Raw genomic sequence first — 26,708 nt, 5'->3', positions numbered from 1 at the left:
TACTCAAATGCCATAGTTTAAATTTCTAACAAATAAACAGTTATTACCTTCCACTGCCTGATATCAATCCACAGACTTTTGAATTCTTCAAAACCAAGTTTACCTGATCGATCCCAATCCATCATAGCAATCATGCTACGGCATACATCTTTAGAAAATCCAGCTTTTTCCATTTCTGAAAATATTAACTTTTCAGTATAATGAAATTTAATCTAAACTAGCTAGTTATATTAGCTATTACCAACATTATCATAGACTTTATTCAAATATCTCTTAATTAAAAAAAAAATACTTACTGAATGTAGATGCTAAAGGCGATCCCTGACAGAAAGACTCACAGAATGTCTGAAGTAAACTGATAAGGATATTATCTTCAGCATTTGTATTACTTGCCACATCTACAAATGGTATAATCAAATGGGCAACTATGTTAGTTGAGGTTCAAACTCATGCATACAATCAATAACTTTATTATTTACAAGTATAAAAAAATGATTAAAATATTATCCATACTAATTTGTTCTGGATTAAAGATATATATAACTTTTTGACTGAAACAAAATTATGTCTTAAGTTTTTAGAATTTTTTACTCATATTTATATAGTTTATATTTATAAATCTGCTTATTAAGATTTAGACAGATTTATAAAATTCAGTATTTAACAAATAAAATTGTCTTTAAAAACAACTGATAAATATGATTATAAAAGCAGTTGATTTGTTAGATAAATTAAATATACACATATTTTATAAGGTGGTTCAAATTAGTTAAAAGCTAAACAAAACACATTGTTGTATTATTAAGGATGTGATTCAACATTAAATTAATATTCACAAATCTAACTCTGAATTTTTTTATTTAGAGGTTTGCCACACACTGATTCATTTGATTCATTTATCATTTTATGGTAATATGGTATTTTTTATAGGAATTTAATGAAAATATATACTTAACATAGTCTTTACCATGAAATATAAAATTAGTATACATTTGTGCAAATACTTAAGAATTCAAAATTATTTATTTTAATAAATAACTAAAATTATAAATTTAATATATATAAAGGTCCTCTGATGTTAAAGCATAATAAAAAAAAATTAATAATAATAAAAATAAAACTTAATTATTATAGCAGAATAAATAAAACTGTATATTTAAAAAAATTATAGGAGATAGAAAATCGATGTGTTGCATTCTCTTGTATATGATACATTATTTAATAAGGAAACACACTGATTATGTAATTATGAAGATAATTAAGTTTAAAAGACTTATTAATTTACTCTAATTCTGTTTTTATGTAATAATAAATAACATATAATATATATATGCAAATAAAAATGTATTGTATTAGATCCACATTTTATTTTGAATGTATAAATTTGTTTATAGATTTTTAACCTACCATTTCTCATAGCATAATCCAAAATATCTTTAAGTTCCATCCAATCAACTTCTTGGTCAACACCAGCCAATTTAAGGAAGAATTCTTTAATTTTCTCATTAGCCTTATCAACTTTATCTGGCTCAGGCTCCTGTTCTTTAATCTAAGAAGAGTTTCACAGTCGTTTAATATAAAATAATTATTTCTAAAACTAACAATAATACATAAAGCATATTAGTACTACCTTCACATCGATTTCGCCCATTCCTACTTCATCATCAAGCTCCCTATAAAAATATTGTCAATTAGAATAACAACAAACTTTGAAGAGTTAATAATAGTTGTCACTTACGCCATGTTATTTTCATGTTCTGAGAATACTCGAAGTAAAAATTCACCTTGTTCATTCGGGTCGAATGTAGAAGGCACAATACAATATGTACCCGGCGGTAGACTGAATCGACTACTGATTTCTCGTAAGTTAATAAAAGTGGGACTTCTTGCTGTAGACGCATTATACTTAAAGAAATTTGTATCGAGTGGTTTCGGCAAAGAGTCTGGGTTGATGAGCTAAAACAAATTATATTTTTTTCATACATTATTTAAATAAATAAATTGCATACCTATTGTATTTCTTAAATTATAAACATATATATTTAGTTTAATATGTATAATATCTGTTTTTTAATACCTGATATACAGCAAATCCAATTGTTAAACATTCAGCGCCTATCTTTCGTTGAGCACGTCTATTTTTTTGCATCAAAGCAATAATTACTGTACATTTGCGCTCATCGTCCTCGTCATCAGGATCTTCTAATGTGATACGATACTGTGGATTACTTGCAAATGTTTCTAAATACAAATCAAAAATCTTAAATTATTATTATATCACAATTAATTTTATAATAGTTTCAAAAACTTTACCTAGGAAATTACGACATCCACCAGCAGTAGCACCTCGGACCCATTCGCCTTCAAATACACTCATTTCCCATCTTTTGTTGTGGTCTGTACCAAGTTGTTCTTTGGTTAGCAGATCGGGATTTAAATTGCAAATTTCCAACCGAGAGAAATATTTGACAAAATCTTTATATGACATCCAAAACTCACCATCAGCATCAAATATCAAACCTAATGATTGTTTGTCAGACTCAGATATAAACCTCCACTCAGCTGATCTATAAAAGACATATGGAACTTTAATCAATAAGTATAATAACGCTTTTATGATTTACCTTTATTATCTACCTAGATAATAGATATTAATATTATAAATCACAACAACTTGTGACATTAAATAATACTCACTTATCACTCCACGGACCATTCCATTCTGCTTCGTTACCCCATGGATTTCGAAGTCTAAGTAGAGGTATTTTACCAGTTGTATTTGGAGTTGTAATGTCTACATATGTTACCCTGGTTATACTGTACGCATGACCTTTAACCAATCCTTGTGGTGTTTCCATCTCAGTAACGCTTGGGTCAGCCTTTTTAAATAACAGATTATTAAGTTAAAACATATTTTTCATAGAAATTAAAAAGTTAAATTACAATTTGTTTTTGGGAAAAAATTAAAGCTGTTGGATTAGATCTATCCAAGTACAATATCTTACCTAGTGGATATTTCAATTATTTAAACTAATTAAAATTATATAAAAATGGAAAATTATTATTGTCTAACTATAAGTAATATTGTACTATAATACAGCGGGATAAACATTTTGGGACTTTTGGAGAGTAAACATAGGCTCTACTAGTTTTATTACCTCTCCACGCCATAGAACCAGTGATTAAGGACAATAAGCCTGTATGAAGTAAAATTATAATATATCATGTGAAAAAAAATATTTATTACACTTTTATTAAAACTAATACATTAAATTTTTTTATTTTACCTCAATAGAACATCCCATAAGTGATTGTCGTTGAAAAGCTTTCAGCATGATTGTGAATAAATTTGCTGGAACTTCACTTAATTCATACATTTCTGATACACCACCAGTGAAATCCTCCATAGCCTCACACGTACTACCTCCTTTTAATGCTTCGTATGATCCGTGGATTCTAGTAGATAAAATATTTTTATTACCCTTAATATTTAATATAAATAATGTAAACAGAAATAAGATCAAAGAGGCAGCAATCAACAGTTTTAATACCTACTCAATATTATGATTCATCAATAAATAACATAGGTACTATAACATTTGACTGACAGAATAAAACATTATAACGATAAATATGAAGTTACTGTAGTTATAAATATCATATTATGGTATTTACTATTTACATAATTTTAATAATTGTATTTAATATTAAATTAACAGCTAGTGGTGTATTTATGAGGAGGGAATTGTGGATCCCTTATTGACATTATTTTCATAATTATTTGTATCACTTGAAAATATTTATTTATAAGGCATTTCATTTATTTTGTTTAAAGATGGATATTTTTTATGATTCAGAAAAAAATTAATATGAAATTAACGACAAATAATGAACATCGTGTCAAATAATAATAATTAAGTTATTATAGGTACTCTAAATGCTTAATTGCTTATCTAATATCGATTCTGATAAAACATAAACATGGAATATTTTAAATTTATAGGATACAGTATATTATGTATAATAATTATGGATACCATAATTTTATTAAAAAAAGCTATAGCTTAACTAGTTAAAATATCTCATACAGATAAAAATAGAATGTACGAGTTTGACTTAATGTCTTATTGGCATGTCACCCGCACATAAAAATAATGACAAATTAAGTCATTTATGAGTTGAGTTTAAAAAATAAAAGGTTAGATTTTGTTATATTATATGTTAATGAATATGAGTTAAATAAAAAAATAATACAATAAAATATTAACTAATAACATTGAAATACCACATATTAATCTATTATACATATATATAATAGCTTTGAATATATATTAAAACTATACTTAAATATATATTTATTATCAATGTGTTCTGTGTTAACATTTTTATTACTTATCATTACTTTTTAGTTATTACTAGAGTTAGGATGTCGATGACTTTTGCATTTTTTTCTTTAATTCTATACAATGCTATTCTAGCTAAAAAATTGATTCATGCTCTCTTGATGCAGAATATTCTAATTTTATTTTGCATTTTTTTGTTTTTTAACGTCATTTATCAACATTTTTAAGTCAGTTTTTCATCTTTTAGGTCATTTTTTGTAATTTTTGTACAATGTGGGGCAATTTTAGATTTTACTATTTTAGAGCAAGTGTTAAACTCAAGTTTGGAAACAAATTTAATTTATTTAAAATCTAATTTTATTTATATTTTACTTTTTATTTTTCATAATTGTATATAATGCTTAAAATGTAAATGTATACTATCGTTTATTATTTTATTAATATTATAATATTTTAAATTACTATTTCACCCATTATAACGCCCATATCTCTAATAAAAATTTATTATTTATAAATACATTTTTTTCACTTACTTAATTAGTTTTTTAGACCATTTTTAAGCTTTTAGGGCATTTTTGTGTGTATTTTAGGTCATCAACATCCTAACTCTAGTTATTACTTATACATCGTCACAATTTTAAGGCAAGAAGGAAAAGAGTGAAAGGGAGCTTCTCGCAACTCTCAAGTTACTGAAATAATGGATTAAATATAGCATATATTATATTCATGTATAAATAATACATATCCCCGCCCCTAAGAAAAAATCCTACGCCACTATTAACAAAGAAGAGACAAAGAATATGCGTTTTTTTTTACTCGACAATACAATACTTGGTATCAAATATCAATTGTGTTATTTATTGTACTTTGTCACTGATAGGTGAAAATAAAAATGCTCATTATAAAAAATCATTACATCATATTAATGACACTAAAGTAATCAGATAGTTATGGACAATAAATATTTTCAACTGCTTACTTGGCATAGGCTTTCTCCAATAGAGCACTCCAGAATTCATTTTCGGTCGCCGAATGAAGAAATATTAATTTTCCATGATAAGTCGGTAAACGATCGTCAACAACCACGTCAACCCATCTGCCGTACTGCCAAAATCTAAAATAACCAAAGAATATAATATGATCCAAATATCGAATAAAATGAATGATATATTTACCTAAAGTGAAATATACCGGCGTATTTATTATCAAATCCTTGATCATTTGGCACTACTTGATAAAAGAGTTTTTCGTTCAAAGTCAAATTGGCTACGGCAGCTAACAACCAGCAATCACCTGTCAAAGTGTCAAAATAAACGAGTTTACAGACTTGCATATTATTTAGACTTTAGAGTATTGATCTAATTTAGTACTATGTATATTTAAATTAATTTTGTTTAATGTAATTAAATATCAAAATGAATACAAGCACATTACATAATTAAGTTGTCATTCTATTTACCCAATTCTCCTTGCTGTACATCGAATCTTGAAGCGCCTTCAATAAATAATTGAGGATTACTCGCGATATCCTAAGAAACAAATTATTGATGTTATTTAATTAAATAATCAGATTATTGCTTTTTTTTTAATACGATTTATCTAAAACCTATATACTCACGCTTGGTCTTCGCCATTCAAACCGTTTATCTGGCGATTTGCTATAAAATATCGAAGAGTCGACTGTATCAAAATCCGGATCTTCGAAAAGTGCTCCACGTTGTAAACATTGGTCACGAAGTACTTCAAAGTCCTGGACATCTCCGGCTCTCGGTCGAAAACCAGAACCCCGTTCACCAATCTTAAACATTAGAAAAATGACAATAAATAAAGTTATTTATTTATTTATTTGTTTGTTTAATGAAAATTAACAAAATTGTTTCGCCAACCACGATCAACTAATAACACTTTAATACTTTTTTATTATATGTTGCTAACATTAAAACATTCGTTATTGTCTTTTTTTATGATTATATCATTTTCGTTTCATTAAAGTAAAGGTCAATATTCCCCAATGGAGTTACAACGTTATAATAACTGACAGGTTAAATGTTTCGGCTCATTATTTATTGAATTACATTTTATGAAAATATAAAATATTGCACGCATTTCATATCGTGTCATGTAAAATATCCAGGTATCTAAATGTTTTATATTATTTTAATTTAACACTTGAAAATATTTTCAAACTGTTAAAATGTCACAGTTTTTAGTTTATAATTTCTCACTACCATTTCGACGAACGCTATCAAAAAAATATATATTTTTTAAAACCATGTACCGTCATTTACCAATTTGGTGGGTTACGTACAATGTAACAATATGTTATATTATGGGTACATATATGTGTGTGTGTGTGTGTGTGTGTGTGTGTGTGTATTACAATTGCCATAATGTGTAGAAATCCAAGACTATGCATGTCGGAAATCTGTTTGTACCTATGTATTTTGTGTAAATTGTGTTCACAAAAATAAAATATAAAATATAATATTATTATAGTGTACCAACTCTATTATATTACAATGTTACATTTAATTTACATTAAGCACGAGCAATATTTTCCATGATATTGTATTTTATTTAAAACATGTTCTTTGTAAATGTACGTCGATTACGATACTACTTCAAACTATTAACTCTAATAATTTGCATACCCATTTATCTTTGGTTACAGTCCTATTAATGTAATACAATACACCAGTCCTGTAAGTTACCCATAAATAGTTACTCATTAATAGTAACAAATTATTCTAGATAAACTCTCGTTTATATTTTAAATCATCAACGTTAGAATTTCTACGGAATTAACTTTACATAACTAAACTCTTTTATACAAGCTGATAAATTAAAATACAACAAATATTTCGTTAAATTTACGTGCACGTATTGACGCAGTGCAGTAGTTCAGCAAGAAAAACTATATAAATTAAGTTCAATAAACACATAGGCGCGTTATACAAAAACTTTCGATTACATAATACAGATTGTTGCAATGACGCAATGCATATACGATTTCGAAAGAGAAAAAATCCGCGTTTCGGCGCTATATTGTTGTAAGTCTTCGCCCTTAGATGTAAGTGACACAACCTTGAACCTATACGTATCATCACTGCATGTGTGAGACCGTCCAAATTTCGAATTTAAACGGTGGGAAAAAAAAACATAAATACATCGACGACCTGTTGCCGCTTGGTAAGCCAACTTAAACGGTTCGCGTCGGTCGTATTATATGTAATATGTGTATTGTGTACACGAACGAATAGGTATACCTATATCAAACAACAACGTACAGGTAACAATTGATAAATATAATGTGTAAAACTATGATATCGCGTGATTCGCACGCCTAACCGAAACGGGTGTGCCTATAGTATGATGTACTGTAATCGCAGTAGCGAAACAAAAACGGGTGTGGTTTGACCAGAGTGAAAAAATTTAGCGAGCAATGCGTAAATCCAAACATCTCGGGTGCCTGTACGTCACGTGCAGTGTACACAACAATAAGAAAATGTAATTAAAACCGTGCTTACGTAGTAGACCAACGTTTTCCCGTGTCTGTAAGGCATTTGCACCGATTCACTGGTCGAATTATTATTATATTATTATATAATAACAGCGCGCGTCGGACGTCTGCGGCGGCGTCCCTAGCCTAACAACAATACTGTTGTCGCTGCGTCTTTTGATACGTTCCACGGCCACGGTCTAACTGCCACTGAACCCTAACCGGATAATGGAACGCGTGATGGCGATAATAATTGTTATATATTTCACAGCGACGTTTTGGGGCGAAGCGAAAAAGGCGTGTCGTTGTCCTGGGCCGCGTGTCTCGTTTTATTGATCGCCCGGCACCGGTCGGACGCAGGGATACTCAACATTCGGACGAGTGCGGCCGATTCTTTGCGAACCCGTCGGTAAGCGGTCGGGGAAACTCGAAGGGACGTCGGTCACAGATCGTTCGCGGATTTGTTACACATGATATTGTACCGGCGATGGGATTGTAAACTGGGATTTTTTAGTTTTGATAAGACACTAGACGAAACTAAACGAATAAAATGTTTGTGAATGATAACAACTGAGGATCGGGCTTGCAGGCCAGGATTTAATTTGAGGGGAGGATAAATTTTAAAAAATTACAAAATATCAAAATAGTTAAAAACTTAAACGTTTTAACATTTTTAATAAAAAACAGAAAAAATATTCTATAAAAAAAAACAATTAATAATATTATAAATATTGGTATAATGTATTATTATTAATAAATAATAGGTACTTATATTAATATTACCTACATTATAGGTAATATCGTATATTATATAAAAACCATTGGTATACAATAACTATAAATTAAAAAACATTTTTTTTTTTGCTTTAATACTTAAAACATATTTTGGTGAAATGGTTATTTGCCAGTGAACATGTGTAACTGCAGATCATATACCTAAGAGTTAGCTCTATTAAATTATCATGTCCAATTATATTTTTTAAATACGTAGTGTTTGTAATTTTACTTTTTTTAATGTCGAAGATAATCGTTCAACCTATGTTGTCACTTGTCAAGAACAATTGCTATCACTCGTTGGACATGGTTTATATTTGGTTAAAAATTGAAATCACGCGAGCCTTCAATTGTCACGAATGTGAGGGTTTCTTGTATATTGTTTTCTATTTTTCGCACCAAAGTAAATAATCACTCAATATATTTTTTTCAGACATTTTAACTACAAAATAAAAGCGACTTTCTTACGTTTTTAACAAAATCGAGTTTTTGTAACACTATTTGTATAGATAAAAAAATATCTTTATTTTCCAAATTTTCCAGATTTAAAATAAAATCAACTAAGTGTAGCAAAAAAAAATAAAAATGAATATATTTTAAAATTTTCTTGTCAGGGTAGAAGAGGGAGGGGGTTGTTAAAGTAATTACTATAATAATTATCCCGTTAATTATTGTTATTCGTAAAACAATGAATTTTAATTTCAACTTCAAAATGCAATTTATATAATTTACAAGTCTGTTGTAAGATTGTTGAAAATGATTAGATTGCTTTTTGTCGCATGTATAATTCAACTTTTTTACAATATTTACAGCATAGTTGACAGCAGATGATAGATCACGCGATTAGGATTTTGCGAATAATATGACAATAGAAATTCACTCTTCCATAAATGTTTGTTACAGACAATAGTAATGAAATTACAAACAATTTTTTTTCTACTGCTGAAACTATTCTACGATCCGTTTCTCGAATATACATATATACAACAATGATTAATAAATTCAAATGGCCACATACATTTCTTTAAATTACGCCAACTATTGAACCATTCCAATGTTTTCAACATATTATGTTGAAATGAAAGTTTCTTTTTATTCAATTTTCAAACAGGAAAATATAAAACTTTGTTGCTATAAGCAATGTATTTTAAACATTAGATTCTTTTAAAAATGTTCTTATTGATAGTAAATAGTAATAAACGAATTACTTTGAAACTGTTCCAATTACGTCAATAAAACTGGTACTCACGATGTTGGATGCGTTAATCGATGTACCACACACTGATTGACCGTGTTCTTGACTCTCGTTATTTTGATTTAATGATGCATTAGTAGACGGTGTTTTTGGCACTAGTCTAACAAAACTATCAAGCGCACCTTTATTCATACTTGATGATTATTTAAGTAAAAATCAAAATGAAACGAAATAAGAATTACTTGTTTGTATAAAATACGCCTATACGATTGTCGGCTGACGACTAGGTACAGGATCTAATTTGCTTTGCATCTTATATTCTACACAACGTACGACGACGCGTGTAAAATAATAAAATATAATGTATACGATCTAGTTCTGTCGATAATAGACAATATTGCGATTGTTATATTAATGTATTTCTGTGTACTAAAATGAATATTGTGTACTTCCTTATCTATATTCGATCTTATTATGAAGGTTCTTTTTCATATTTATGTGCGTGTCAATATTTCGCAATACAATTTAATATTATATTTTGAATTATACATATCATTATGATTATTATTGTTATTGTTATTAAGTATATAAATATTAGTTAGACGTAAAAAAATGTGCATGTATCGTAGAAACTATTTCGGAGGTTCAAACTAGTATGCATTCTTATATTTGTCTTGATATACTACGTTATATTAATATGCCGAGTAAGAACAAAATATATTGTAATAAAATAATATTGTATATTTTAAAACACTAATTTTCTCAGTGCATATTTTAAGACTATTTTACCATATTTACAATTTATAACACATCAAATTTTGGTGTCTTATAACTGGACATGTCTTAGTTGATATTATATGGTAGAAAAGACAATTAAACCACAATAATTTAACCCTTTTGCGCGAAACAATATCATGATTATTAATATAATGGATACAATAAAAATGAAATATCTCGTCACACATATCTTATATTACGTATTGTTGTCTTAAAGTTATTAAAATTTGGAACTTTAAAAATAAAGATACTTTAATATGTAAAAAGTTCACCACCGATTTATACTTAGAGACAATTATAAAAAGTAAAATTATGCCTAAATATTTTTGTTTTTATTTTTTAAGACAGTTGTACTTCCCACCTCTGTGTTGTTAATTAATTAGAATTCTAAATTTGAAAATAATATATTATACAATTTTACTATAATTTATAGCGTTTATTGTTTATATTTATTTTAAAGTGGGCTACTAAAAATGTAATATTGTTCCCAGCTCCTGAAATGTATCGTATAGTGTTGCACACAAAATGCAGAACTGACGATTTATTATAGTCAATAGTCATATACGCATACGAATTGACATAATTGTATAAACAATTTTTCGATAATTATTATTATTTATTATGTTCTGCCGCAGCTACAGTAACTTTTTATTAAAAGTGTATTTTACGAGCTATACGTATATTTAACCGAAAACATTATGTGCGTAAACGCGCAAGATTACCAACTTTTTATCCGAAAAATCCGAAAAATCGAAGAATTTTTGAACATTAGTTATAGACAAAACTTAATAAAAATTAAAAATAAACCATAAAAGTGGGACGATCGATTCGAATAAACTCTATAAAAAATTTAAAAAAGTTTTCAAAGAAACTTGATGGATAAAAAATAAATGATTTTTCGTGAAAACTAATAATTATCAACCACTGATCGATGACATGTGCGTGTAAATGCGGCAGCGCCCCGCTATCTCTTCCACACAATACAATATTATACAGTCACACAACAAACTAATGAATAAAACATAATGAACAATTACTACGCACACATTCACACGGCATGCACGTAATTATAATATGGCCTATATTTGAATTCTTAAAAAATATCGCTAGTAAGTTCTCTTTTAGAGTTTTTTGAATTCTACAACAGTTATAGCTCAATAATTGCAGATAAACGACTGTGCATAAATTGGTACGACACGTACAGCAGGTTCAATGTATAATAAGTCCCAGAAATTTCAAATTTAATGGTTATAAATGTGATATCTCTGATTAATATAAGAAACAAAATACTAATAAAAAAAAAAGTAATATTACAGACAAAAGGATAGAGTGGTTAAAACTAGTTATAATTTTAAATATTCTAAAATAATATTGAATAGTTAATCATGAAAAAGAAGTGTAATGTCTATTCATTCGAAGTTAAATTTTTAACTTCATAAGCATCCATGATAGTTTTTCGTCGAATATACGTAAACAATAACAAAATAAAATTACTAACCTCGTGATAATACTATAATGTTGTACGCATATTCTTAATTCTGTTTATATTATAACGAAATTCGGTTTTTATATTATAAATGTTTATCAAACGATGATGTGGGTTGGTTTTCTTCTTCACACAAATCAATTTGTGTATACATTTTTATAATAATTTTATTACTGAAAAAATAGTGGTACTTGAATTCAAAGTTCTTAAATCCTAAAATTAGAATATTATATAGGTTGTCATATTGACATATTGTTATCACATCACTTCTTTAGTTTTTCGTGTTATTTTAATATTTGTGATAGTCAGCTTGTGGGTAGGATTTTTAAAAAGCTAAATCTAAATCATATAAACGTCCATTCCTACAATTGTGAGTATTTATATAATTTAAATACAAATTTTAACTAAATACTCAAATATTTTATGACAGTGCTTGTAGTTACTCACTATATAATATAATATTATGTATTAATATACTGTGACAATCAACAGATATATTTTCTGAAAATTTGAAAAATCAAGATTATACAATATCGTATTAAATTTAGAGGCTATTTTAAGTCATAGATCCACTTAGTAAGATATTAACCTGCAACTGCGATTCGAAGATGTCCATAATATGATTCTAAAGGCCCCGACAAGGGCTCGTCCCGCAGATAATACATCGTTGAGACGACGGATTGAAGCGTCGACGGAAACACAAAGGCTGTCATTTTACAAGATAGTGGAGACGACATTCGGGTAGAAAGAGGCTGCAGAACGTGACAGGCAGGCAAGAGGTGAGTATAGTTAGGTTAAATGTGGTTTAATTCTGTGGGCCGAAGGCTAACTATTCGGGGTGGTTAGAGGCCCAATCTACGTATAATGTATTTAAAAGTTGGTGAATACACAATACAGGACCGGGTGATGGCAATGTGGTAAACAGTTCCCACTCGTTCGGTAGTTGTTCCTAGTTTTTTGAACGAGGGGGAAAACAAAAGTTGGATACCGATATAGTTTTTCTGCATGTTAATATCTCGGACGCTTAGTGAAAAAATCTATATAATTATATCTTAAGTATTTTATTCAAAAACGTATATTTAATACAAACTGCTGTTAAAAGTTATAACTGCACTTAAAATAATTCAAATATTAAAAATTAAATACAAATTGTGTAAAACATCGTATTTAAGCAAAAGTTATTTGAACGAATATACGGGTAACGAATTAAAAAAAAAAAAAAAACTAAAAAGAGCTGCCAATATTCACTTTACCATTACATAAAATCTAAAGTGTATAAATTATATTAAATTTTTATGCTAGAAACTAAAGCAATTAATATAAATTTATAAATGTGTATAATTTATATGTACCAATAAATTATTCGTGAATATATTTTTTCTTGACTCGTGATAATAGTATTTTTAGTTGTTATTTCTTTCTTTCTTTATCTATTGCGATAATTAATATTTGATTGATGTCCACTACTTGAATAATAAATTAATATTATTTTTTTTTAACAAAGGCACAATATTGCTTTCCTACACAAATTTATTATAAAGTATTATGATTTATGAATTGGTCTTTGCTCTCTCTCCTTTATTTTAATTTGAGTACGATATTAGATAATAATTTTGAGTTATATCTATTATTACTATAAGGACTAAATTATACTATTGTAGCATTTATTAAAAAACAATAAAAGTTAATATCCTAAATATTTATTTCTAATGCCAAATACTATATTATGTAATGCTAATGGCCCAGTCACCAATGACAAATTGTATTCATGGTCGATAAAAAAAATTAATAGATTTTATTTCTTGTTTTATAATTAATAACTAACTTATGTGTCGCACTATTTAACTAAAAGACTGCCTTTTACGTACTTGCATAATATAGATGAGTCTTTATAATGTTTATATAACTCTGTGCTCGCGGTGAATTTCACCCGCTTATACTATAGAGTATATAAAATATATATATGTATATAATATAGTACCTATATACATGGGTAACTCATCTGCCCATTTACAGCCTAAGCATATGTAAATATGCATAACATATAAGCACTTAAATGAGATTAATTTAGCATTCGAAATATTGTAACAAAATTAACATGATAACTATATTATTTCAACTGTATGAATTGGAACGTGCTCATTATAAAATAATATTTTAAGAATAAAAGTAAACGGCGAGGACATAGTACACTGTAAATATATGATCATTGATTAAAATACTGGTATTTAACGTTCATGATAATATGACGTATATTTATACATTTATACGCAGTTTTGTTAATTGCTGAATATAACAGTTAGTATAACTTTGAGTTTGAAAAATAATATATAATTAAATAAATGTGTGCGTAATTTAAATCACAATTATACCGAAAAAATAAAACATCGAGTTTTCGTTAAAATATATAATTGACATTTCGAGAATCCAGACTATTGAAATATTGTGCTCATACAAAACTGTTTTTCTTGTGGTAATATCTTTGGTTTAAAAAAAAACAGTTCTTATAATAATAATATACTTAAATGGATAATTCTTAATGAATATAAAAGTAAATTAAAATTTACATAAAAAAACTATTTTATGCGAATAATATAGGTATACTACGTAGTATTATACGATAAACTAAGCGACCAGTCACCGGTTAATTATATGTATATTTTTGATATTTAAATTGAATTCGTAAAAACGAAGTCTGACACTGATTGCTAAATTTTGTCATTAATATGTGAAATTATATTGGATATAATCAATTTTATATTTTAATTTTTGATTATTGGAATAATAGCATTTAGATAGTAAAGATACATTTTTAATAAACTGATTAAAATAGGCTTCAGTAGCTGTTTTTCAGAGTATAATATTTGTTATGACATTGAAATCAGAATTGTTTGTACATTATACAACACACTTTATACGTCAACATTAATTTCGTATTCAGGTTTGACAAATCAAGTCCAATGCCAAAAGATAAGTTTTTTTTTATGACTATTTGATTGTTTACCAATATTTTAATAGTCTATATGGCCTATGGTCAACGGTAAATAAATGTGTTAAGTATTTCCTGTTAGCTCGTGGATTAATTTAAATACCCGATATTTAGTTAAACACGTTATGTCAATTGATTATTTGCTCCAACATAAATAACATTGTTCTTGACCATGGTCACGCGAATTTTCCTAAACCTAACTACTAGAAATCAAAAGTATAGTCTGTATTTAGTTATACTTCCGTTTTACACATTCGTATTAATAATATGTTATATGTATATGAGTAATTTTCATTATAAAAATATTATTAGCATATAATGATTAATTCGTATGCTGCAGAATATAACATCTTTCACAAACTTTTTATTATTTCATTATTTTTGTTCGTAATTTCACATTTAACATTTCCATGCTTAGTGTGTGCACATACAATCTGAAAAATGATCAGATTGAGCCGAAAGAATAACCTTACTGAGTTCGAAAAATAAAACCTAAATGAGTCCAAAACAAAATTATTTAAGAAATATTTTCCCTTATTTTACAGATTTATAGGACTGTTAATCAATACAAAACACAATATTTTAAACAATTATACAGGTATACAAGTTATACAAGTTTATTCGAGTATCAAATATACTAAAAAATTAATATAACTGCTCCACAATATGTATTGTATTGCAATTGAATTTTTCTTATTCATTATTATTATTGTCAAATATCACTATCGCCGAATACCAACAATCCCACTGATTTAAATTTGTACGAAAAAAGTCATCTGATGCTGCACATATTGTTACAGTTATAAGTGATGTAAATGAGATAACAATGATGCTTAACTATATAGTAGTTATTAAGTATTAAATCTATCTTGAATTTATTCAATTTGAATTATGGTCTTAATTTCTCGACAAATTAAAAATACTATTGCAACACATGGCTTTTTAACATTTAATCAGTGTTTTACCATTATAAATTGAAAAAATGTTAAACAAATATACGATTAACGGCATTATAATAACTGTGCATTACATTAATACACTAATATATTTAACAAACAATAACATTTAAGTAGGTACCTGCAATGTTATTATTTATTAAACTCATTATCTATTTGAACAAAGATTACTTTCGTAGTATTACGTACACTGACATCATGTTTTACCTGTGTTTCATTTGACTTATAATACCACGGTTTAAAGTGTGACAAGATTGTTATTAGTTTTATTGAAAAAAAAATAGATTTTGAACGTGCCTCTAGTCTTTACCATACTACCCATAAGTCATAAAATATATACTTAAAAATCAATAAAAATTATTTTCGTTAGTGTGAATTACACAAAAAATACGTTATACGGATTTTATGAAGTAATTAATAAATTAAAAATGATATGTTGCTGCCAACACTCGAATCATATAAATAATTTATAAGCATATTAAACGGAGATCGTAAACGACTATTATTTATGTTTAATTTCTTATTGAATATCGTCGTTAAACAATTATTTACAGTATTTAAAAATATGATATTTCTGAACACAATTCGAGGTTTTACATCGGTCGCTATACATGGCTGTCGACATAACACATATTTTAACTTAACATGGGTACTGCACGAATATAATACGATACACCTATATTTGCTACACGGTGGTCACGACGACTGAAAAATAGGTAACAGTTATTTCAAAACGTGCCTACGCAATATATCAAATGTTTGTATTATGCAATTGAATTGTCGACAAATATAGAAATGTTTCGATTTTAAGATTAAATATTAGTCTATTATATGTATAGTTAATATATAAGTATATAAAAAGATACAAATTATAAATCTAAATAAGATGTTTTAAATCATGCGGTGCTTCATGTTCACAGTTTGTTTTTTTTCTTAGGCTACAATTTATTTAATTTGGCATAAATTGGCGTTATTTTTATAATATCATATTAATCATGTAATTTTATATTTAGATATCTGCATCATGGAAATATTCTCAATGCCTAATATTTATTGTATTGCTTCAAAAGTTTAAAACGATAAAGAAATCTTGAAGTTCATATTATTTAATTACAGGGATGTACATATAATTGATATTAATTTTAATCTGAATATGTACCGGAGATATTTCGAACGCATAAAGAGTGCCTGTTTAATAAAGCACTGTGGTCTTCGTCAATGAACGTAATATTGTATTTTGATTACACTTTAAGCAAATCGCATTAATAAATAATTCCGTTCTATATGGTTATTTAATATTATTCATAAACTAACAGCAAAATTAAAGTCGGGCAAAATAGTGCAAAAGATTAATTTTGTAAAGCACCCAATAAACAAATGAACAATTTATACGAAAAATTTAATGCAATTTAATTTACACAATTAAAAACAACAAAGTTAAAAGAATTAAAACATTTTTAATGTCTAATATAGGATGTGTGAAGAATGAATTTCATTTTGTTTGCAAGCCATGTACATTTAAACTATTTTATTTATACGACTTTTTAATTATACATTGGTGTATTTATAAATATTTCGAAAATATTTATATTTTCAATTTACATGATAAAACAATTTAAATTCATTACTTACATTTTTATTACAAATAACTCATATGCAATTAAATACAAATAAGTAAGACATAAATATATAAATGTCAATTTTTACTAATAGACGTGTAGTTTACTTAAATACCTACCATTAGCTCATATAAATTACTATAAAATATTCATATATCCGATGATTCAGACATCAATTATTATACCTTTTTTAATGTATAAAATTGACTCAAACTCAACAATTTTCAACATTTTAAATAACAATTACGTCATCAGTAAAATGAACCATCAATTATTAATCCTTATTTTTCCTGTACACACCACTCTGCAAAAACGTTACGCATATAAAGTAATAATAATATTAAATAAATATATAAATAGAAATTAAATTTTGTAACTGTACAGAACTAAGCGATTAGTAGTTAGAAGACTATTCAGATGCATTATACGTATTTATATAATGTAACTTAGGTACTACTATTAATAATAATACTATACTTAACGCGTAGGTAATGTGTATGTGAATGGTGAATGTGTTTAAATAACAATCGCCTATAGAAAAAAAACGCTGAATAATATTATATTTTTCACCTATTTACATATATGATATATATTATATCTTATTGTTTTTTCTACATTTATGCACATTGCACTCTTTTCTAGTTATCTCTCTTTATCACAGTATTATTCATCTTGAACCGGTTTGTATTTATCTATATAAGTTACTCGTTTCCGTTTTTTATGTTTACCTATATAGATACATATTATTTATTATCGTATAAAGAGATAAATAAAATTTGATATATTTTAGAATAATTTAAAATTGTAATTAACTATTCACAAATGAACTATAAAATATTAACTGATACTAAAATCAAATGAGATTACAAACTTATCACTATTATGAATAACTATATTATAGGTACACGAAAAAAATGTAGTATAAGAATTGGATTTTTTTCAGTAATATAATATATTTTAACCTCGTTTTTAACGGATAATATATTTTCAACGAAGTTCAACTCTCAACATTATCTTTTATTATAATGTTAAGCCAACTTTAATATTGAAAAAATCTATTCTGAACGAAACATATTTGAAAATTCAAACAGTTTAAATTAGGTACTTATGATTTTTTAGTCAATTCCCTGTAAAACTATTGTAATATTTTAAAATCCTTATCTGTTATTGCAGAGTACTCGTCTCGCTTCACTAACCTTAACGCGTAACACAGTCGGGTTATTGGTCTATGGTGTGTATACTGTATAGGTAATAGGTTATTTGAAAGTAATGATAAATCATCGTATTTAAAAAGTATTAGAGAGGAGTTTATTTCCCATAATATATATATATATATATATATTTATGTATGTATGTATTTTTTCTAACCAAGTATAAAATTACTCATAAAAAAAAAATCAATTTCAAAATATTCCATTTTTTTTATTATTAATAGTAGAAAGCGGAAATAATATAATATAATATGATTAATCCTGTTTAACTGAACTTTATCACATTATCTAAAAGGGTAATTAAATATTATAATACTTTCACTGTAGTTTAAACTTTTAAATTTAAATGGTTTTAAACAAGTTAAATACTTAAATACTTATCTGTTCAATTTAAAATTGCTATGGCCTATGATCTCTTAAGAATAACGTAAGATTACATATATTATATAAAAATATCTATTATTATATTGAAATCTAAACTAAACAATTGTTAAAACTACAAAAAACTAGAACAGTTACAATTTAAAAAAGTAAACCTCTTTAAAAGATACTTAAAGTATTTTATTTATTCAGTATTTATATAATCACGTGTCTATAAAATTTTTTTTAAAAATACAGTCTTCGTTGTGTCATCGGTGATATTATTAAGTTATTTTCATTATTTATCTTACAACTTTATACATAGATAAATAATTGCAAAATTACAAATATTTTTTTATCGCTGAAATAGGGTAAAGAAATGAGAAAGACTATATAAAAATACAAGACATACAAGAATATTAAAACATAATAAACCGTGTGGGTAAACTTCTTTTAAACTTAACATATAATAAACACGTATAGATATATTATGCACCGTCGAGAAAACAATATACGAGGTTTATGGATCGAAATTCACGAATAATAGAAAATGTTTTCCGTCTATTATCTATTTGAAGCCTCATATTATACCGCTACGTGGACTTCATTTTCGACTGAGAAAGAGAAAGCTGACCTGAATACCTAATGCATATGGTAGGTGGATGGTAAAAATTTTAATACAATACACTCGACAAAAATATGTCTCGAAATTTAAGGTTCAATGGTCGTACATAATATTATGTATAGTGTACATTTTGTTTATTAAGATAATATTTTCTCATTACTTTCAGTTAATATTTATTTTCGGTCATCGATATTATAATAAACATACGTACATTACAAGAACAGCGGACACGATTAATATTGTTTACTAAATGCACACTGTATACGTTATGGTTTTGGGGTAAACGAAACACAAACCAGCCGTTCGTCATAATACAAAATACATATTAGAAACCCTAACTCTAATGTCTAATACTACTTAAATAATCTAAACCGAGGTGATCTGAAGCTAGTAATTATTTATTATTTAGAATTGAAGAAGTAACTTATAAGAAATCGGTTCGAGAATGCGCATTTTAAGGCACAGAATTTATCAACCTTAACACTCTAAATTTGAAAAACTAAATAAACAGCTTAGCTCAATGTTCAAAATAATTAAATATGTTCTGATTTCAAGTATTTCGATGGTCGCGCTTTCAAATTTATAATAGTAAAAACAACATCTCACGCGAGGTAAACGAAGCGAAACAACAAATACCCGAAACTAACTGTTAAAACACCTCGACTCTCTGCGTTTTTACTATGCTTATTATAATTTATAATACATTTTTACTATTATTAGAATATTGAAAATCAACATGTTTGACAAGGTTAATTAGTTAAAAACATTTGTTCATTTATTTTGTGATTTTGAGTGACAATGGTTATTTGAAAATAAGATTATTTTTGTGAATATTGATACAGTTTAAGAACACATAATTACAATTTTAAATTGACATTTAAAACATAAGCCTATACATTATAAGCCTAAACAACGATTACATAACGTTGTCAGACTTTTAGTGTTTGCTACTACCAAATATAACTTTGTCGAATTGTAATATTTTAAATATAAATTATATAAATATGTACCTACCTGCAGTAAACTTTTTTCAGTTTTTAACAATTAAATTAATACTTAAAATTGTATTTTATGTAATTAAATTATATTTATGATACCTATATCTATTAGTAACAATAAGTTGTGTATACCTACTAGTTACGATTATATTTTACGTAGTCAAATAGTTACTCCGAAATTATCTACAGTAATTTTAAAAAACTATTTTCAATCAAGCATCATAATTTTATATAATTTATAGTTTACAGTTTACAATAATATTATTGTATATGCATATTATGTAAACCCACACACTAGCTATATTGATCACATGCTAGAAAATAATTTTAGGCGATCAATTTTCAAACAAACATTTTTGAATTTTTAGGATATAGACTATAAAAACTAGTTTTTATTCTGAATTTTGCCGTTGGACTTATACTGCGTTAATTGCTATTTGCTATACACTATGTGTACATTTTTTCAGCCACAACGAAAACGTTTCTACAAAAACGGTTTTCAGAGCGGAAATTAGTTTACGCGCAACTTCAAAATCAAATGTTTTTTTTACCATATAGGTACCAATTTGTCAATATATATAATATTTTAATTTCAATTTAACATATATTATGTTTGAACTCGTTAATTTTCTAATGACGAATAGTTGTAGCATACAGGAAAACATGAGTGTCACATATTATAGAGTTAATATAATCCTTAAAATATAAAATTATAATCTGAGTCGACATAAGCGTATTTGTATTGACCATAGTAATATTATATATGATATTATAAACCAGTTATTCGTGTGAGTCAGTATAATGTGACAATATTATTACCAAAGTCATTCATTAATAGTAGAGTATAGTTTACCTATGTAAAGATTATTCTTATATACTATATTATTAATATTTGTTTACATTTCGATCACTCGAAGATCAACAAATCACCCTTATATACAGTACAATAGTCTGTTTTTAAAATGTAAATTATGATAATATTATAAAAATGTAATAATCACACTCCCGCTCCCGGGACAGTGATGACGCATCCTATGCGATGACCTACCCAAGAACTAAAAACTGTTGCCATGCTATACATTTTTTTTGTCTTCGATGACGTATGCCGTATACCATCATAAAATAAATATACACACTGCAAGGCGCATCAATAATATAATATGCGTATAATCGTTCAGATTTCATGGCCGTATTAATAATCCATACGTGCGTAGCCCGCAGAATCTAAACACCAATACATAATAGTAACAATGAGTGTTAAAAAATTCTAATCACTAAAATGTAAATTTCTTACGCGATTAATACGTATAGTCTATAATTTATTTACGAGGATATCGGTTCATCGCTATATTATTGTCGGTACATTATTGTATGATATTATACACTGCTGTACTAACAATGTAACACATAGCGAATCCGCTCATCGCATTTCCTTATTTTATGACCATGTGTATATAATAGTATAGTGCAAATTATAGAAAAACAAACCCGTTATAAGGTCATCACCTATTCGTATTTACGATACGAACGTATGATTTTAAAATTTTTTATTTTAGTTAAAAAAATAAACTTGTATGTTTTGGCCGATGGTTGTAAACTGTAGCCAATCGAAGAATAGGTACATTGTTTTCGTTTATATTTTTTACTGTTTCAATATACATATTGAAATATAGTGCCTGCCAGTATAGTCTTTGGATGATAATAATAATATGGCGTATAGGTATTAGGTTATACTCGATAAATTTAGATAGATGCATAATTTAAAATTTAATCAATTACATAAAAAAAATTGTCCATGATATTAAGCTATTTGATTCTTATTCATTGTAATTGTATTGATTAGGTATTATACGGCATGAAACGTTATATTGAAATATCATTATTATTCGTTATAATTGGAACTTCAATAAATAGGTAACCATAGTTAATTTCTCCATTTTGAGTATTTAAAAAAATAAATATATGCCAAGCGGCAAACACGTAAGTATAACAAACTTTATTTCAGGTCGATTTGAAAAACAATCAATTGAACTTTTGTTTCGTGCCAGTAGAAAGTTTCAATTTTCAAAAATTGACAATCTGATGTCTAAACAATAAACATCTAAAAGCTATTCTGCAAATAAATAAAAAACTAACTAAATTATTTTTTCTAAACAAACTTATAACGGAGATTTAGATAATGAAAAATAAAATATTAAATTTGTCTTCATTCAGTGTTAATAAAAACATATCAATTTTAAAGTAAATTAAATATAAATCAAAATATTTATTAAATAACGAGAGCAAAAATATATAAACAAAACCAACGTAAACTAGACAACTTTTCTTCTGAATAAGCATTTAAAAAAACCCGCTCACTTAAGTAAAAAAATGTAACTTACATAAAACAATTTAAAAAATAAAAATATTTTATAATACATTTTTGTTTAAATGGTCAATATAGGTCTGATTTTACAGACAATATTTCAATCAATACGTTCGTCACCAAATAAAACAAAGTCAACATATTCAGTTCTATGCTATAGTTGCTAAGTTAATTTAAATATAAGATATTTAAATAAATTCTTTAGCTAATTAAATTTAAACATTTTTTTTAAACAAAATTTGAATTTATACAAAAATTTATAGTATAATATATTTTAATGATAATTAGTGCATAAATGTATGCGCATCTTATACGTTTTTAGCGCATTCCGTAATTCCAGGCTTTAATAATACATTTTAATTATGATAAAATCAGATTTTATTTTATGAACTAAAATATTCCTCATGATTTTATACATTTTATTTTAGTTTCGAATGAAAATATAAAACCTAAATCTAAAATTAAATTAAATTAAAACACTTAATTAATTATAAACCTACAAACAAATATTAAAATATATTAAATACCTATTTATGGAGTAGAAAACTTGAATAAACAACTTGACAAAACCAGTTGGTCCTCGAATTTTTGTATTAAAATATAAAAACAAATTTAAAAAGAGTATAAATACTACATTAATGTACATAAATTTATGCATTATAAACGATACATGGTCTATGGTACTATTATTATTATCTACAAACAATAATTTATATATATTAATATTATTAGACACCATCAATTAAGTGTTAGAATAAAAATCAAAACACTATCGCTAAATAGTACTCAAATGGATAAGTATCAATATTATATATGAAATAATAAAAAGTAAATACATTTTTAAAACTAATAAAATAGTAATAAATACTAAAAAATAGTTGAGAAAATATGAATATAGCCAATATATATCTACCTCGCATAACAAAAAACTAAAAAAAAAAAACAATTGTAAAAACTGATACGCATTATCAATGATCAATGAATATTCACGTTTTGATATACCTAATTAATATTCATTTTATACAGATTATTAGTAAACATTTAATATATTGTTTTTTAATGAAGACGGATGAGTACAAGTTCCGGTGTGTTGGGCAATTCGTATTACTTCACCAACTATATAGTTTCGTTATATTATGGTATGTATTAATATTATTATATTAAATTCAAAAGCAATTATCTCGATTTGGAAATCAATTCTGTGCGAAGCTTAAAATACAAGTATGTGAAAACTTTACGGTTGCTAATATTTATACTAGTGTTCGGCGGCTTAAGATATATCTTTCCTAACTCTACTTGAAAAATGAAAATCGAAAATAATTTTTTGGTCTATTAACAATCTTCAAAATTTACTTCAAAACTCGCTTCAAAGTATATATATAGAATATCTAAGAATATTAATATTCTATTAGATAGGTCTACTAATAATACAAGTCACAAATGTAAAATAATATATTTGATAAGACTGGTATCTATAAAATAGCATAATATACACTTATCTTTATAAAATTATTTATATTATTCACTCACGATCCACACCCATATAGTTATTAGTTATCAATTACCATAATAATATACATTATACAAAATATTTTATTATTCATTCAGAATAACACATTCCTAGTCTGAAGAGTCATAATATAACGGAATATAGGTACCTACCTCATTGTACCAAATGTGTTTGTACAATTTATTTATACTTACATTTTATTATTTTATACACTAGCGTTTTTATACCTACCGTATTGCATAACGTTACAATAACGCGGCATGTTATAGCGTGCAATCTAGCCAATTAGTTAATGAAAAACACGATTTACGAACTACGGTAGATAACGATAATGCCAAATAAAATATTGCTAATGTAATTAATCTACTTAAATTAAGAATAATTTGAATACAATGTATATCCTATAGGCTATAGTCTATAACTCTATGTAGGTATGTATTTATATACCTACACAGATTTTCGAAGTCTATATAGGCGATATAGATATCGCTCATCTGCAGTAATCATTACTGTCAAGCTGTTCAAATATATTTTGAATATTAATTGAAAATATATTAAAGAGGCATTCAATATACAAGTTTAAATTTGATAATTAGTGCATATTATATTTTCATGAATTTCACATTTAGAACCAACCTACCTACTTACTTACGATTTATCGTGAATAGTGGGTTTTATAATTAAAAACAGGTGGGTAGAAAATTCGGTAAAATTGTAACTTTTTAATATGGTCATGGTAACAGCTGTATATTTTGGTTGAATAGTTTCGTTTAAAAAAAATGATGCAGCAGATTCATTAATTTTAATGGCGTCTTTATATTTTAGAAATGTTATGTTTCACAATATAAACATACGTACATTGAAAAAAATCAATAACTCGAAGAACTAAAATTTTTGTGCAGCAGAAATTTAAAAAATGTGTACTCTTTTATAGACTTGAATTGTTCAAGTTTTTATGCTAAAAACTGAAAAAATTGACGTTCTATTTACTAATATACCTATATGTTGTATCAAACAATAATTATTCCACTGTGATACAAGAAAAATCGATACAGATTATTATAATTCCGAGTTGCATGAACAATTCCTACCTAACCATTTAATGTATCAATATTCAATAGTAAGCTAATATAGTTCCTTAAACATTATTTAATTATCTATGATTATTGATTAGTTCATCACTAAATAATTTTAATTGAAATTAATCGATTTTCTTTTTTACAATTCGGCATAATTATTTCATTTATTATTGATCGAAATGCAAAAGGGGAGAATATTAATTACAATAAATTATTATAAGCATAATAAATTATTTAATAGATTCTATGGTTAGATGAATAAGAACATCATTTAAAAAAAACGTACCTAACCAATAAGCCATTTATTTATTTTTTTTTTTATCAAAACAGTTGAAGCTGTAATTTTTTATTGCGGTAAAACCGCTCGCGGGCTTTGGTTTACGTGACTCCTCGAATATGATGAGGAGATCCATTTGGCGTTTTAAAACGTGTTCATCTCACCCTCCCACCAAACTACCGTACATACACGGATTATTGCCATTTAATATTTACGACTTGCGTAATCTTATACTTTCAAGTTTCAACAAATGGATGATGTATTTGAGACAGCATAAATGTATAATATTACAAAATAATACTAAACATTGATATATAATATTAGTTCACTGTAAGCAATGTTTACTATTAAGTGGAGGGGTAAAAGGAGGTAGTTGTCCTGTGTGGACACATTTTAATGGTACAATAAAATAAAAGCTTAGTTGTTTTTTAATATATATATATAACTTTTTTTAAACGCTCTAGACGTTGGAAATTATATTGTAGCGATACAATTGATTAATGTTTTCACTTATACCACTCATCGCAGCGATATGCTGATATCTTAGAAAGGCCACAGCGCCCGGTTCAATGCATTATGTTTCAGTATAAATTATATAAAATACATGTACAGGCGTACAGTAGTATACCTAAAATACTTCCTGAC

At 26.6% G+C, this 26,708-nt stretch overlaps 1 protein-coding gene across 5 annotated transcripts in view; it reads right to left on the bottom strand.

The window, feature by feature from the left end:
• LOC132924530 (calpain-A) overlaps positions 1-26,708 on the bottom strand; it is a 45,990-nt gene that overhangs the window by 1,915 nt on the left and 17,367 nt on the right. For 2 of the 5 annotated variants that reach the window (XM_060988896.1, XM_060988894.1), the window contains 13 exons: positions 5,962-6,141; positions 5,803-5,872; positions 5,519-5,636; positions 5,323-5,457; positions 3,288-3,456; positions 2,698-2,879; positions 2,314-2,567; positions 2,078-2,241; positions 1,739-1,956; positions 1,631-1,673; positions 1,408-1,549; positions 297-398; positions 48-175 (listed from right to left, as the gene is read on the bottom strand). In XM_060988896.1, coding sequence (XP_060844879.1) covers positions 48-175; positions 297-398; positions 1,408-1,549; positions 1,631-1,673; positions 1,739-1,956; positions 2,078-2,241; positions 2,314-2,567; positions 2,698-2,879; positions 3,288-3,456; positions 5,323-5,457; positions 5,519-5,636; positions 5,803-5,872; positions 5,962-6,141 — 1,905 coding nt within the window. Of the gene's footprint in view, positions 1-47; positions 176-296; positions 399-1,407; positions 1,550-1,630; positions 1,674-1,738; positions 1,957-2,077; positions 2,242-2,313; positions 2,568-2,697; positions 2,880-3,287; positions 3,457-5,322; positions 5,458-5,518; positions 5,637-5,802; positions 5,873-5,961; positions 6,142-7,870; positions 8,136-9,865; positions 10,057-26,708 lie in introns of those variants that run through there. The other 3 variants (XM_060988897.1, XM_060988898.1, XM_060988895.1) reach the window with 3 other exon arrangements.

The sequence above is a fragment of the Rhopalosiphum padi genome, chromosome 3 (assembly GCF_020882245.1).
Source record: "Rhopalosiphum padi isolate XX-2018 chromosome 3, ASM2088224v1, whole genome shotgun sequence".
In the NCBI taxonomy this organism is placed as follows: Eukaryota; Metazoa; Arthropoda; class Insecta; order Hemiptera; family Aphididae; genus Rhopalosiphum; species Rhopalosiphum padi.
Note: the sequence above shows the minus strand (reverse complement) of the source record. Positions and strands in the feature narration are given on the sequence as shown.